The sequence below is a fragment of the Diplotaxodon limnothrissa genome, linkage group LG11 (assembly GCF_057381915.1).
Source record: "Diplotaxodon limnothrissa isolate DT_005_m linkage group LG11, D_limnothrissa_male_GT1.1, whole genome shotgun sequence".
NCBI lineage: Eukaryota > Metazoa > Chordata > Actinopteri > Cichliformes > Cichlidae > Diplotaxodon > Diplotaxodon limnothrissa.
The window spans coordinates 35,971,904-35,989,341 of record NC_140606.1 but is presented as its reverse complement, the minus strand read 5'-3'; the positions used below and the strand labels follow the sequence as shown (position 1 = coordinate 35,989,341).

General features: G+C 41.9%; 1 protein-coding gene across 1 annotated transcript in view; it reads right to left on the bottom strand.

Moving 5' to 3' along the window:
* rftn1b (raftlin, lipid raft linker 1b) overlaps positions 1–17,438 on the bottom strand; it is a 134,566-nt gene that overhangs the window by 22,917 nt on the left and 94,211 nt on the right. The window contains exon 7 of the mRNA XM_085365909.1: positions 10,567–10,685. Coding sequence (XP_085222035.1) covers positions 10,567–10,685 — 119 coding nt within the window. The remainder of the gene's footprint in view (positions 1–10,566; positions 10,686–17,438) is intronic.

Sequence of the window (17,438 nt, the reverse complement as noted above, 5' to 3'; positions counted from 1 at the left end):
CCTTTCACGTTCTTACAATATAAATATTAGATTGTACGAACATGATAATTATGTATATTGTAATAACGTGATATTATGTTGTACAAAAATGAAAAGTATTTTGTTAGAACAATAAACTTTTCACGTTATAATGTGATATAGCTCTATTTTTCTTTTGCCTGGGTGGCAGCTCTACGCTTGGGTAGAAAGTACTTAAAATTTATTTGATATTTAACTAATTATTATTTATGATATCGCAGTTGGGAAGATTAAATGAGGGAGTGCTGTTGTGCACCTTGAGGCGACTGTTGTTGTGATTTGGTGCTGTATAAATAAAACTGAACTGAATTCAGGTTATTGAGCTAATTGGTAAATCTGAAACAGAAGATACTGCTTTTGTGCATGGTTCCCCAAAAGAAAGAAATAACTAACTGAACCAAATTTGTACGGCCTGAATATATAATCACCTGAGAAGCTTTCGCTGCTATGGCTGGTTGATGTGGAGCCACTTTTTATGAAGTTGTAGTTAAGTTAGGAACAGTACAGGCAACAGATTTCTATCTGCATTATTTGGCAGCATTTTCAGCTCTAGGACCTCCCTTTCACACAGGAGCACATCTACCTGCCGTACCGAAATAGACCCACAGTAAAGAACAGTACAGTACAGTCAGCAGGCATCAGTAGAAACAGATGTGACATGGATCGAAACTACACTAAAATGTAGTAGCTGGGGTTGACATGTGTTGCAAAGTGGCTTGTACATGCACTGTGACTCTCAACAGGCTTAAATAGTGTGTCTAAAGCTGACACAGTAAAACTTGTTTACAGCTCATCTACCTGGCGTCTCGTCATTTCCGGTTTTTTCTCGAGGGTCGTCACTTTACCGCATACGTGGACCACAAACCCTTGACGTTTGCCATGTCCAAGGTTTCCGATCCATGGAGTGCACGCCAGCAGCGCCAGTTGGCAGCCATTTCTGAGTTTACCACGGACATTCGGCACGTGGCTGGTAAATCCAATCATGTGGCTGACTGTTTGTCCCGTGCGCTGGTTTCTCCCGTCTTTCTCGGCATAGACTACTCCGCCATGGCTGCCGATCAGAGCGGTGACCCTGACATCCTCGCACTTAAATCCACCCAGACGGGCCTCATACTGGAGGACAGACCCGTGCAGGACGGTGGTCCCCTCCTCGTCTGTGACGTTTCCACCGGCCGCCCTCGCCCTGTGGTTCCCGCTTCCTGGCGTCGTCAAGTTTTTGACTCGGTACATGCTCTCTCTCATCCAGGGGTCCGGGCCTCTGTTAAACTGGTCAGCTCTAAATTTGTTTGGCCAGGCCTTCGCAAATCTGTTAAGGAATGGGCGTCGGCGTGCATTCCCTGCCAGCGCGCGAAGGTTCATAAACACACCAAGGCGCCCCTGGAGCCGTTCTTCATACCCGGCAAACGTTTCGATCATGTGCATGTCGATCTGGTGGGTCCCTTGCCGCAGTCACAAGGTTTTACGCACCTTTTGACTGTTGTTGACCGGACCACCAGGTGGCCGGAGGCGGTCCCCCTGGCGTCCACTACCGCAGCAGTGGTGGCCAAGGCGTTTTTGTCGACCTGGGTCTCGCGTTTCGGCCCACCCGCGGACATTACGTCAGACAGAGGTCCCCAGTTCATTTCCGAGCTTTGGTCGGCCATGGCTGATGGACTGGGGGCTAAAGTCCACCGCACAACCGCATACAACCCGCAGGCTAATGGGATGTGTGAACGGTTCCACCGGTCGCTGAAGGCTGCCTTTCGCGCCTCCTTAAAGGATGGCAATTGGGTTGACCGCCTCCCGTGGGTTTTGCTTGGGCTGCGCTCTGCGGTTAAGGAGGATCTCGGCGCTTCCCCAGCTGAGCTAGTGTTTGGTCAGCCCCTCCGCGTGCCTGGAGAATTCTTGCCTGAAAATCCTCCTCCCTGCTTCGATCCATCGGTGCTCTCTCTCACCCCGCTTTTGCACTCGCTTCGGGTTCCTGGTCCGGTGCACCATTGCGTGCCTGACACCTTTGTTCCAAAGACTTTAGAGACTGCTAAGTTTGTTTTTGTCAGGCACGATGCCCACAGGACACCGCTGCGGCCGCTGTATGACGGCCCGTTCAGGGTTATTGAACCGGGCCAGAAACATTTTGTTTTGGATTTTGGGGGTCGAAGGGAGACTGTGTGTGTTGACAGACTTAAACCAGCACATGTTCTTCCGGACAGTGATGTAGTGCCGGCCCAGGCCCCTCGCCGTGGCCGACCTCCTGCGCTGGGGTTGACAGTCTCTGGTTTTTCCCCCCAGGACTACCCCCGGACCACCAACGTTTGAGCCTCCTCCTGCCTTTCCTGCTCGCCTTCACCAGCCTCGTTCACAGGATGGACCTTCCTCTGCCTGTTCTCTCCCTCCCAGGTTCAGTCGTGCGGGTCGTTTGCTTAGACCCAGGGTCCTGGACTGAATGGAGACCTGACTGTGTGTTCAAGGGGGGGTATGTGTGGCGGACCACCAGGTGGCTCCACTCACACACAAGTTGAAGGGAAGTGTGGGGGTGGAGATTTTGGCGCTGACTATATGTGAAGTTCTGTCAGTTAATAAAGTTGTTGGAGTGAGACACTGAGACCTCTCCTGTCGTTGTTACATACCTCCACACAGGTAGAATTTCAACAAGCTTCTAAAAGATCGAGCACTTTGCTCCATTTCCCAAATCTCTGGATCGATGTCCTGTCTCTCAAAAGACAGATTTTAAAAATAAGTCTGCACTAAATGGACTTGCACCTAATTACATTTCTATATATTCTCAGAATTAGAGCCTTTTAGTTTTTATGGCTCCAACATGTGGAACAAACACCTGAAAGCTAAACTGTTATTTAATTTAAATCTGGGCTTAAAATGTGTTATTTGAAGTTGCTGATCAATGAACCAACTTCCTCTGCAACTTAATCCTCGATTTGTTTTCGTGTCTAGTGGATGGTTCCCCGTGTTCACATATGGTCTGAAGATTTAGTCATTACAAGGCAGAGTATAACAGCTGTCCCAGGGACACAACATAGAGGACGGGGTTCTCCCACAGTTTAATCACCACTTTGACATTGCTTTTTTAAAGGGTGCAGCAGAAACAACCTGGGCTACAGCAGACATTAGCGCACCAGATATATATGACTAGCCATCTGTGAGCATGAGAAGCAACTCGAGTCTTGTTTTTTTTTTTTACTTTTAATTGTTGTTGTTGTTTTTCTATCATGATTATTTTCAAAATTCAAGATTCAAGAGCTTTATTGTCAATACAAGAGTATACAAAGTATACACAGTATACAACGTACCGAACCAGTGTGCTGTTTCACCCCAAGCCCCCCATGGTTTCTAAGTATATAAACGATATATCTCCAAGAGATATAAAACTAGGAATTACAAATAAATAACATGCTAAATTTTGGTAAAATGAAGGGATCAAAACGTACTAATTACTAATTATACAATACTATAATAATAACTATGCAATACTAACTGTACAATAAACAAAGACAGGACAGAGACAATACAGAGTGGATTGTGCAGTAGGCATTAAATACCAGGTTCAAGTTATTGTCAGGATATTGTACACGAGACAGGACGAAGACATGTGCAAGATGCAAAATGTGCAAATATAGTATAATTTAGATGTATGTTCAGTAACTATGTGACTGAGTGTGCAAATAAGCATATTGTTCCCAGGTCCAGTTTGTAGTGGATTTGTGAAAGTTTTTGTTGTTTTTGAGTCTTTTGGTGAGTATTGTAGCGTGTTTGTAGAGGTATGTGTATATCAGTCTTGTGGTGGTAGTGAGTTGAGGGCTCTGACTGCGGGGGAAGAAGCTCTTGCAGTGCATGTGACATGTGACAGTGACATATCGTGACATGCATAGATGTTTTAAATGTCTCTTTGTTTTCCACTTCATCTCTCTGGAAGGTACACTGGATTATCTGGATAGCGTTGTACAAATAAATGTGTCTTGACTTGACTACAGAGAAGTATAGACTGGGTGTGTAGAAGGGTATAAACTGAGCCTTCAGCTGAGCTGGGCTGTCACTGAGATGAGTAAATCTGCTGGGATTGCGGCTAAGCTGACCTGAACAAAATGTGCTTGATTTTAGTTTCATCGTGCATCGATGAAACTAATTGCTAGATTTAAGTTTTCCATAACCCTTCAATGTGACAGAGACCATTAATTGGTAAGTAAAAAAGAAAAAGAAAACTCTACAACTGAGTCCTTCATTTTGGGGGCTTACAGAGATACGAAATGTATTGGAAGGAAACCATCCGAGAAATTTAAAGGGAGAGAGGTGTTTCATGGAAGCAAGGAGATCATTGGTTAGTCTCCAGGCAATACAAACAGTGAAGTAAAAATACAAAGATGTTGAAATAGTATTTGGTGCATTTAGTAATGCTATCATTTTGTTACATGGTACATGTTACTGTTTGTATACCTTACAGAAACTGCACCCTATAAGCCTAAACCTCTCCCTCTGTCCTGCAGCTATCAGCATCATCGACACATTGCCTGACGGAGCGGGTGCGACCTCTCACTTGCAGGAACAGTGCAAATTACTCTCCTTCTATGTAGGTCAGCTCTTCTCTCACCTCAGTCTGAGGAAATAGAGATATCATGGAGAGGTGATTCACATTAACGATCGTCTCTCTGAAGTACGTGTACACATCCAGGCCACAGGCCACAGCTCTCGCAGAACATAAACCAAATCAGATGTTTTTAATATGTAATTTTATAATTTGTATCCTTTGTTTCTAGGGCCATCGAAATAAAGTCCATGACCACGAGCGGAACAAATAAAATGTGAAACGTAAACTATTGAACTCGGTGGAGAGGGATTTTGTGTGCACCTGATTGCCAGACGATAGGAGTGACTGAGCACAGACACAATAGGTGTGTGTTTGTGTGTGTTTCTGAGATGTGTTAAAACCATTTCTTCAAAGATTCCTCACTGCCATACTGATGCTGTGATGTGGGGCCCTAATCCCATTTTAGACATCATTTAGTTTCTGGAGTCTGTGAAGCGCTGCTCTTCAAAGCCAGGGATGCAAGTGAATTCTTGGAATGAGTGACAACAATGTTGGCGCTCTTAAGCTCCTTTTCGCTTCCTTTGACTTTGGACTGCCATTCCTAGAATTTGAACTTCACTGATATTAACTTTTAATGTTTTTCTGTAGGAGGAGACACTTTCTCTAAAGTCCCCCTGCAGATTTTCTGGTTTGTCTTTTGGGTTAGGAGTTGTTGGGATCAAGGCGTGAGCAAGCAGGCAATATCAGTGTTTGAAGTGGCGAAGAGAACATTTTACTCAGTGGCAGTTGTACCATGATATCCATAGTTTTCAAAAGGAATAACAAAAACTGTTTACAAATGGTATGTGCTCGAGATTGCTTTCTTTTCTTGAAAAAATAAAACAAAACCCAGCTTTTAAAAATCTGTTTTTTGATCCTTTTAAAATCTTAAGTCAGACACATAAGATGGTAAAAACGCTGCACAAATATAGTGCTTTTAAACCTTAGATAAGTTTGACAAAGAGTTTCAAAATGAGTCGTCCCACTGGGAGGTATTTGACCTGCAGTGGGAAGTGGCTCAAGGTTCATCGGTTTGCCCAAGGACAATCAGGCAGGCAGGAGGGGGGGGGGGAATCAAACCGCCCCCCCTGTAATTAATGGTCAAATCAATCAAACAAAAATAAAGTTTCTTACTATACTGTTGGTGGTACAGCCTGTCACTCTATGGCACTGCCATTTGTGCTTGCTCATTTGTACTCTAATTTGTACCTTACAAAGACTAGTTTTGAATATCTGGTCAGAGATGTTACATTATACCTTAATATAGCGGTAAACAATCATCTTTTGATAGGGTGCTTGTACAGCATAGTCTGGTTGTAAGGACAACTAACAGCTTTATCCACCTCACATCTGGATCTACAGCCAACCTAGAGTCACCAATTAACTTAACAAGCATGCGTTTGGACTGCGAGACAGAATTAGCTGAAGGAAACAGAGCAGTGCTAATGTCTGCAGCACCCTGTGGTCCATAAAAAAGAAAGACAGAGAATATAACTTGTTTTTCATTCGACTTAGATTTTACAGGTTTACTGAACACAGAGACCATCTCCTGTTTTACACCTCAAAATGGAAGAAATTGTCTAAACATGTAGAAATTACTAACTGGGCATAGATCCAATAATTACCAATAAATACCTGTAGGAAGGAACTGGGATGAAAACACATATAGTTACAGTTTTATATACAACTATTTCTGTGAAAAACAAGCTCTTTCAGCTTCAAATTATTTAGCAAAGCCACTGAACACAGTTGTGTTTTATCTTCTTGCACTACTAATAATATCCATAAAGAAGGAAGTTTCTCATGGTAACCAGAGAGCCTCTTATCATTTTTCTAAGTTATGTATGAAACGCTGAAAACCCCTGCACAGAAGTAATAATTCCTTCGAAAGGTTTATTTATTTATTTTGCTGTGATTATAGGTGGAGTAGCAGAGCCATTCTGCATCTCTGCTGCACCTAATTAGAGTAGCAAACATCCGTGCCAATGTTATTGCTCTGCTAAGAGGTATTTCAAAGGGTCAGCAGCAAAAACACATTTTCTCTTATAGCTCCAGTGTACTGTATGTGACCATGAAGTGTAATTTCAATTTTCTATGTTGATAGTTGGACCTTTGGAGAAATTGTACTGTTCAAATTCCTTCACCTTCATTGAATTGCACCACATACTAGCAAAGCATATAAAACCAACATTATGTGCATGATTGGATACCAGTGAAAAAGGTCAATGTGTTCCTTTGGGATCTGGGTAAATTGACCCTTTAAGAATGACCCTTTCAAGACGAATGTCAGTTATTGTGGCTTCATATTGATTTCAGACCTTTCAAGTCATAGTTTTCCTTTTAAAGAGGTGTAAATAGTTTTCTGTGCTTTTGTAGAACCACAAAAAACCTGCACGTTTGGGTCATGTGACTGCGCATTGGGCAATAATCATATAACTGCAAACTGCTGGACCTGAATTTAAAAAAAGGTAGGGAGGATATAAGGAAAAAAATGCAGCTGCATCACATGTCCCATTTCTGTTTCCCCACTTCAGTTTCCATATTTAATATAAATACGATATTTTGTAAAGGCTTAACCTTTGGGCTAGATAGAACATTTTTCCATGTACTATCTAACAAATATTTCCCCCATAGCATCTTAGAGCTATCCATAAAATCTTTGTACCATGTTGAGAATTTAAAATATCACTTGTTGCACAACATGCATGCATCATAATAGACCTACCACTGTGTCCAGCTAAGCTGAAGTGGATAATGGGGCTATTTAAAAAAACATTTTAAGAGGTATGAAAGGTTTTCAGCAACATCACACTCCTCATACACATCAGGTCCACTAAGCTGAATATCACTTCATCTTTTAATAAAACACACACACACACACACACACACACACACACACACGCACACACACACACACACACACACACGCACAGGTGTTTTTGTGGCTCTGGTTCTCTTTGCCTGCTTTATCTATATACAGAAAGACTGAAGCACAACACTAATGCACTTTGTTCCTCTTGATAAATAAATTCTCCTGCAGTGACTCATGGCGAGCAAACATATTAAGACCAACCTTGACTGAAGTGTGCAGATGCACATGTTTTCTTTGGTTATTGCTCCTGTGAAGCTCAGTGAAAGAAAGGAGGGCTTTCACTACATTAGTTTCGAGGCAGTGTCTGTATTGATTTTCCCATAGGACATGAGAGATGAGAAACTGGGCCTAATTGGAGTTTCATACCAGAGACTCTTGATGAGTTATTCCTTTTCAGACACTTCACCACAATCCATATGTTTCATATTTGAGTGGTTTTTTTTTTGCTCATATTGAAACAAGTATGCATCAGACACCTGACCAAAATCTGTTTGCTAAAGGAAATGTCTGCAGGAGCTTTTTAGCACTGATGGCATTTTTATGCACATCTACATGCTTCACCCACTTTACGCATGCTTTCAATTTATTTCTCTTGATTGTCACTGGATGCATTTTGTTGTTTTTTGTGCCGTTTCCCTCAAGGCGCTGCTCTGCTGTCATTTAACAGAAACTGTTCCCATAGCACTTACGTCTTAGTTTGTCAGTTTGACATTTATTGTTCTTGGTTGTTTTCTTCTCTTTCCTTTAATTTGCTTTGAAGTCAGAATATTTTGCCCTATGAATATTTGTTTGTCTCTCACAGCTGTTTTTGTCAAATAATTTCTTATTAAAACTGCATTAAACTAAATGAATGTCCTTATAAGACAAACATTTTCTTGTCATTTAATTGGTAGCCTCTTAGTGTCATTGTTCCGGCTATTTTAACAACATAATAAAAATCTAATTAAAAACAAATAACTAAAAAAAAAAGAGCTAAGTTCCAATAGGCAGTTAGGCCCCATAGTTTTTGAATAGATTGCCTAATTTCCTATTGTGGCTTTTTTGATCCCTGTCACTTTGCAGTCTCCACTGCAGGATGCCTGCACCTGCATATGGATGGGGGAACCAGGAGAGGCCTGTACAGTAGCCACGGGATGAGCACTGTAGAGTCAAAGCTGATAACCAACTATCACCTCCGTCACACACAGCTGGGTGAGAGACCCTCGGAGACAAAGTCATCTGCAGGCATCTGTTAATGATCCTTCAGCAAGTCCACCTACTGAAACCTTCTATGACTTTTGCTTCTCTTTTATAGATCCTGTTGGCCAAATGCGCTCTTTGTAGCATCTTTGCTCCAGCTGAACTAAACAGTGACTTTGAGCTTTCAGGGAGGGCAAAACTGGGTGTGTAACAAATGACTGAATATTTCATTTTTATTATTACTTTTTACATTTTTTTTTAAATAATTTCTGGATGCTGAAATTAACATTTTATCAATCACCCTGGCTCACAAAAATCTAACTTATTGCCTTTCCATCCTCTTAATGAGCGCGTTTCCACACTCGATGTCCAACGCTGCTGCCCGGTGAGAGAGCCACAATGCCAAAGAAAATCTTGTGGGTATCTCTGTAACATCTGACAGTGGCAGTATTTGATGCTTTTGAATGAGAAAATGCTGAAAATATGTTTACCAATTATTTTTAAAATTGTATAACTTTTGTTATTATTACATTTACTATAGTAGACTCGTTTTTCTACTTTTAATGGTGTAGAAAAAAGGGTCTACTATAGCACTATTTTGCACTTTGGTTGAGATATAGCATTAAAAGCTCAGCACTTTTCACATCCAACTCACATCCAGATTCAGCTCGTTCATAAGTGAAACTAAAGACATTTTTATCCCTTCACTGATGAGCACTGACATTCCTGAGATGATACACTCCTACTTAATGACAATATAAATGGTCACATGCCCTCACTGAAGTGATTTGTTTTATCACTCTTTTTCTCTGAGCTTCATAAATCCTACAACCTGTCAGCATTTTGGATAAATAAGTATGTTAAGCACTGAGGGGAAAAGAAATTGACGTATATAAAGAAGAAGAAAAACACCTTCAATCAACATTCAGCCTTTTTTTTTTTCATTTTAATTATCCTGGCACCGAAACAATAATGAGCTGTGAGGATACTTTGCATATCAATTTTCGGCAGTTATCACAAATAATGGGGATGATGTGCAGCCCTGATCGCCCTGACAGAGTGTGTTGTCAATCTGATTTGGCATGGTGCAGATCGGTGGGGTGAAACGGTTTTTGATAAAGTCCCAGTGGAGGAGCTGATTGGATCTCCTGGAAAACTGGGCGTTAGTTTGGCATCATTCTCGGTTAATGTGTCTGAGGAAGTCTTGAAAGCCATTAAGCTGTAACAGTATTACCATTCACCCAGACGAGGGGAGGCTGTACTGCTCCTGCCAGATGACTGCAGGAGTCTTTTTAGTGGCACATATGGCCATCGGTGCTGGGCTGGTCAATCAGAGAGCCACATTTGGGGGACAAAAGTCTCCTTTCACACTTGGACAGCTACCGGCTGCAAAAAGTCTAAATTCAATTACAGAGATAGCATCTGAAAACACAGACACACAAAACCGAGCTCGTCCACACTCAGCTGCATGCGCAAGCATGTATACATGCAGACACACACATACATACAGATGAAAGGCAACGAAATGGCCACAAATCCTTCCACTCCAGACAGGAATGAATTTCCAGCTCGGAACTTGTTGAGGAGAGACACTAATCATCACGTAGATAAAGGCTTGTTTGCTCCTGATAAGGGGAGCGACTGCGACACATGTCCCATAAATTGAGATTTGTCCGATTTGCCTTTGGGTTGTAAGGAAACGGTTGGCTGAAGGGCCACGATATCTAAGCGATAACTGACTTCATTGCTAAAGGACTATACTCTTAGAGAGGGGGGCACAGACTGGACTCTGGCTTTCAATGTGTGACTGTACATCCTTTAAAATATCAAAATCTCCAATTCCAAAACAGTCACATGTATGAAATGTACAAGAGCATAAATCCCCCTCTACTAGTGACAGACAGAACATAACCTAGGACAAAGCAAAAATCCCTCCACTCACATCGATGACGGTCCACTGCTCCACAACGATGGCATCGTACGCCGGGGTGGCCGCGTTCGGCTCACCTTCGCTCGCCTCCTGGAAGATGAAGACACTTTCCACTGACTTAGGCAGCAAATCTAAAGAGAAGGGGAAAAAAGTAAAGCCATGAAAAGAGTATTTACTGGATGGAGCGTGTCTGTCTTGTCTCTTCTCCGTCAGGGCCTCCAGGCCAGCGGAAATGGAATGATATCAGCCAGACACATTCACACACAACCCTTTATTACATAGCCAGTGGTCCTAGCCATTTGTATGAGCATTAGGCACTTATGCATTATGCAAGGAGACAGTGCTGAAGAAAGGAGCAGGTATTCCCCTTCTGGGACGTTAAAAAAGAAGATGAAACGTTACGAGGATCCAGAGCCTGCTGGTCTTAATGCTTGACGGTTAAACATAGGCTAATTATAGCTAAAATAGGATTAAAAACTAGATGTACTTGGTGTCCAGAGGACTGAGAAATGCTGCTTTAAGAAAGGTGGACAGATTTTAGCGATGGCAAAATGTAGCAACCAATTTAATGAAGCCGGGTGTTAAGGTACAAAGCATAAATCCTTTTGCTAAGCCTGCATTATTCACCTTAAAAAGACTTAAACTGAATGAATCACATAGAGACACTGACATTGATGCTTTAGGCCACTTTTCAGATTGTGTGCTCCTGACCAAATAGATTTTCCAAGCTTCTCTTCTGTTGGAGGCTAACAATTGCAGGATTGGCATCTGAGAAAGAAACACCACTCTGGCCCCCATGAGCCAGGACCCCTCTCCACCCAACGTCTCTTGTTATTCACTTGATGCACATGCACATTACATCCAGGCGCACATACACACACAGACAAAACACGAGCCTCGTGGTCCAGTCTTCCCAGCAGGCCTGAGAGCTTTCTCATTACTCTCACACCATTTACACACTAATACAGTTTGCTGGGGCCCAGGCACCAATACGAGACACTCCACATTTCATTACTGGGCCCTAATAATAGGGGGATGAGAGGTGGCTGGAGAGCCTGTGGAGAAAGGCGGGGACAAGGAGATAGAAAAAGAAGAAGGAAGTAAGCAAGACACAGGGAGAGATAGAGTGGAGAATGACATTCTCTTTTATTTCCACCACCCTCAAAACCCATTCTGGACCCATGCATGCACAATTGAAGACATCTTTCAAATGCAGACGTGGTCAGTGTTAACCCCCTCCTGCCACTTTGCCTTTGCTCTTCCTCTGTTCCCTCCATCATCCCCCTTCTTTCCCCATTCCTGCACTTTATTTAATTCTTTGGCCCGTCCTGCTTGGCATATTACTGCAAAGAAACCTTTCTGGAAGGTGTAACACACTACGGACTGATGTCGGTTCTCTGCAAATGCAACAGGGATCATTCAGGTGAGATCGACAGAGTTTCTGTCTCGTTGCTCTACAGGGAGCAGCCTGTCTCTGGTGATAATGCAAACAGACTCTTGGCAGAGGAGAGAAAGAGAGCGAGAACCAGGGAAGTGGAAGAGAAGGAGCTGGTTGCTGGGGGCGTTGAGTCCATCAGGGGAATGCGCTGGTTGCGTGCACGAATAAACATTATCTTGTGCCTATTGACTGAGAGCTGAGCTGAGCAGCCAGCGGGCCGACTGAGAATAAGTTGTTTACACTTGCAAAAAACCACAGTGCGGCCTCAGTAAAATTGTTCTCCATCCCCTTGTGACTCACACACTCAAGGTCGTGGGGCGAGACATGCAAATACAGCTGCACTAAAAACAGAGAGAGACAGTGTCGGGGCTAAAAGACAAAGAAGCAAATGGCAGGGGAGAGTCAGATAGCTGGAGTGGCAAGGTGACAGCAAGTGAAACGCACCAGCCGATACCAGCATCCAAATGATACAGGAGAGGATCAACAGCAGGCACCTAGTGGGTGTAGACAGTGATGACACACACAGACTGAAACTTAAAGTGCTGAGTGTTTAGTGTTTGCCTGCACAGGTGTTTGTATGTAGATGCGAGGTCCTCGCCTGCATCAAGTCACTTCGGAAGCTGCTTGTTCCTAATATTCATCGACATGTACACAAACCTGCTCTTGTGGATTGATTTCAGACACACGATGATTAAATCAAGCAAACAGTGGAACAGAAAGCACTCTGGATGTTTTTCCAATAAACTCATGTGCATCACTGCTGCAAACACAAAAAGGAGTTACTATCTAGAAAACAACAGGGTGAGACGTATAAGGTCATAACCTGAAATTAACAGACTCATTAAAGGTTTTGTTTGTTATATTAAAAAAAATGTTCTAACCCTACGTTCCATTTATCATTTGTTTCCATACAATTCAATATGCACACTAAACAGAAGACTAGAAATAGGCCTGAGTTTTGTAGTCTATCACATCTGTTAGACATCAGATTTTATTTCTTTTTGGCAGAAGGCATTCTTTTGTTTCATGTGCAAGCCATTTCAACCGTTGTGGTTCACTGGGACTCTGAGTGGAGCGGAACCATAGTTGACTCCAACTCTATGTCCCCTTTGGACAAATCCACATGTTTGTCCACGCCAACGTATCCTAACGTCTTCATTTTTCAACTGATGATGGATACACTTTAAAAAGAAGTAAATTAATTAATATTTGTGTATTTTTGTATCAGTCTATCAAGACATAGTTGGTTAAATTAGTAGTTAAACATATTAGTAATATAAAGACAGTTTTCACTGTGGTAGCAGAGCAATGTAACTTGTGTCAATTTTTCAGGTGGAAAATGATAAAAAGTGGAAAACATTTTACATCAGGGTGTTGATGACATTTTATCTGTTTGCTTGCTGCTTCTGATCAGTTAGTGTACAGTGAATTTTCAGAGGCACAAACCAATGATGTGGTTCTGAGAGTCTCTGTAGCCTTGACTGCTTTTTTTTCGCTCCTACATATAGCTATTCCTTATAGAATAGAATAGCCTTTATTGTCATTGTACAGAGTACAACGAAATTGGAGTGCCACTCCCTTGGTGCAAGATTCAATAGTAAATATAAATGTAAAATATAAAAAGTACAATAAAACAATCGCAAGTACTCAAACAATAGTAAGTACGATATATACAGGATAGCAGCATTAATATAATGACAGTATGAATAGCAGCATAATATAATGGCAGTGACGGTATGGTATAGCTAAGCAGGTTCAATTGTTTTTGTGCTTATTTACTACGGTGATAGCTCTGGGAAAGAAGCTATCCCTGAATCTGTTTGTCCTGGTTTTATGTGACCTGTACCGTCGGCCTGACGGTAATAGGTAAAACAGTTGATTGCTGAGGTGAGAGTGGTCCTTGATGATATTGTCAGCTCTGCTGAGGTACCGAGAGTTTGCAGTGACCTCCAGGCTGGGCAGAGAGCAGCCAGTGATCTTCTGGGCTGTGTTGGTGACCCTCTGCAGTACTTTCCTGTCCGCAGCTGAGCACCCTGCATACCATGTTGTTATGCCGTACGTTATGATGAACAAGTTTAATGCAACTCCTTTAAAAATCTACTCTTCAATCAAACCAGTGTGTGTGATAGTGAATCCTTGTGTGAAGCATGAGCCATCTGAGTGCATTCGTATTTGGTCTCATGCCCAAAGACACTGAAGTGCTCCCAAATGTGTGAATCCGTTTCCTCGCTGGAACTCTGAGATTTTCTGTCAAAACCTACATACAGTTACATGAAACTGTACTGAAATACATGCATGTATCCTGTGCCAACACACCCACAAACACCAGTTCTTTTTCTTTTCTGAGTTTCTTTCACAGTTTGATTAAAAAAAGAAACTTATTGGAATTTCATCTTCACTGCCTCTCACTTTCTCTGTCTCTCTCCCTTTTTTCTGCCTCTGTTGACTGCTTTTTTTTCTCGCCCCTACATATAGCTATTCCTAGATGTGGTGTTTCTTAGCTGACTCAATTATAAACTGTAAACAGCTAAAATGTTGCATAATTTATGATCTGTTGACAACAAAGCAACTATTTGGAACAGGTCGAACAAGTGAATCAATAGCTGAGATGTTAATTGAGCTGTAGGAGTTGTCTAAGACATATTGGTGGACATGTTTGTAGTTTACAATGGTGGCTGTAGCTCAGGAGGTAGCGCAGGTCATCTACTAATTAGGCTGGTTGTTCGATCGCTGACTGCTCCACTCCAGCATGCCCAGACGCTGAACTCCAAGCCTCTGATGTGTTCGTGTGAATGTTAGATAGAAAAGCACTTAGGAGTAGAACAGTAGTGCTGGTGTGTATTGTGGAACCAGCCCGTTTACAAACAGCTGAATTGTATCTCTGACTCCAAATGTATTTATTAATACATTTAATCTAGTTGCTATTATTACATTAAAAATTCATATTGTGAATATTTAACCTTTCTCAGCGCTATTAGCCAAACCAGTGAATGTGAGTGAGCCCACTTTACTGCTGGCAAGCTGGAAAGTGACCATGCCCCAGGTCATGTCTGCTGACATGATTTAAACATGCATGCCAGGTGCCACCTCAGAGAGCTGGAGACAAACCGCTGACAGCTTATCCATATTTCAAACAGGACGAGTGGACATTCGCAGCGAGGGACAACTGGAGAAAGGGATTTCAGTGTCTAATGCGTGCGGATTGGATGTGGCTCTTCCCCATAGAGCCAGATGCATGACAGCTGGCAGGTCTGCACCTTTGGGTTACCAGGCAGACTTCAGCTGGTGAGGAGGGAACAGAGGGTGGGCAGCTTAGTGACTGGAATGCCATAGAGTGTCGGATACATGGGTCACAACTACATATGGGTAAGAATACAACAACTTTATTTATACAATAATGTGTATTTTATATGAAATATGAATTTGTGATCGGTAATATCATCCCTTCGTTTCCATCTTTTGCTATGCTAATAAAGCCAAATGGGAGTTATTCAGAGACTCTGTAAATGCTCTTTTGGACCCAGCTAAAGAGAAATTCTGAAAGTGGCCATTTTTCTTTTCTGACAGCTGTGGAATGGATTGATTCTCCATCCTTTTGGGAATTACATGCGTGAAAACAGGCAATTATGCAACTGCATTTTTGTGACTAAAGCTGATGTGGGAGACAGCATTTCTCACAGAAACCACCGTAAACATCAGCAACATTTGTGCTTCCTCACTACTGTCAGACTATTTGTTACCTGTGTGCCTGCTGTGATATTGACACATACAAAAGGATAATCCAATCAAGTCATTTTAGACACTTGCAGGTCATGATGAACAAGTTTAATGCAACTCCTTTAAAAATCTACTCTTCAATCAAACCAGTGTGTGTGATAGTGAATCCTTGTGTGAAGCATGAGCCATCTGAGTGCATTCGTATTTGGTCTCATGCCCAAAGACACTGAAGTGCTCCCAAATGTGTGAATCTGAGATTTTCTGTCAAAACCTACATACAGTTAAATGAAACTGTATTGAAATACATGCATGTATCCTGTGCCAACACACCCACAAACACCAGTTCTTTTTCTTTTCTGAGTTTCTTTCACAGTTTGATTAAAAAAAGAAACTTATTGGAATTTCATCTTCACTGCCTCTCACTTTCTCTGTCTCTCTCCCTTTTTTCTGCCTCTGTTGGCTTTGCCCAAATTTAGAAAGCAGTAAAGGTTGACTGTCATGCATATGAATAGCTCAATGTCTCACAACCGGGTGACAAATCCTCATTGTGGCTCTAGAGATAGCTTAAGCTATACAAGTAACAAAAGCAAACTCCTCGTCAACACCATTACTGTCATTTCTTTAGTAAACAAACTCAGCCCCCCCCACCTTGGTTCCAGCTGGGAGGTAGTGCAAATTTGTATGCTGTGTTTATGCATGCGTTTGTGCAGATATAGGCTTATGTGTGTTTCTGTTTGCAGCAAGCGCCCCAGTGTGAATGAATCTTTAATGCACGTCATAAGATTGGAGCTGTATGCAGCTTAGAATCTGTAAATTTAATACAGCTATAATATATCCGACCTTGTGATCAGGCGAGGTCTCCACAAACACTGCTGCCACACCGGCCAGCACTTTCACCAGCTGAGCGATTCATTGATGCACACACATACACATGCGTATGCAAACAATGCCACTTAATGCTTTCTCATCCGGCTTCACCATGGAAACCCTTCTTTAGAAGTAGCATGGGGACACAGTGCGCATCCCTTTGGACCGACCTGACTGTCAAGGTAACATAGCACTTAGAACACAAGGCCTGAAGAAACATGATTTATAAAGTCCGTCTCAACAATCAGTGAAACAGGTTGGTTAACATGCTCAACGTCAAACCTGTACTTTTATAAGTATACACGGGTTTATTGCTCCATGCAAAAAGCAGAAGGTCTTTGAACTACAAAACAGAGAAACCACATTAATGGTACTGATTAATTGTTAAACTTGTCTAAATATGAGAATTTTGAATGCATGAAGATCCGTGAATTGGAACTATACATATAGGTAAACAATTCAGAGATATGAAAGCCTTATTAATGCTATGTACTAAGATATTTTATCAATATTCTGTGGTTTGAAAATGTATTAAATCATTAATTATCCAACCATACAACCACACAATCAAACTAGTGTATCACAAAATAATCATGAGCTACTTCTACCACAATATGAAAATGTCATCAATTTAAAAAGACCACAAACATTATAAGAGCGATAGATGATAAAATCATAGATAAAAATCTACATGACAATTCTGTAAGTCACACACGGCGGTCGTCCAACCTTTTTATGACCTCTGCTTGGATGAATGTCAGGTGACTGAGCATATACTGGGAAAAGTAATTTCAAACCTTTTTTTGGGGCAAAGTCAACAACAGTCTACTCTGTACTTGTGGTTTCACGTCCCAGTAACTCT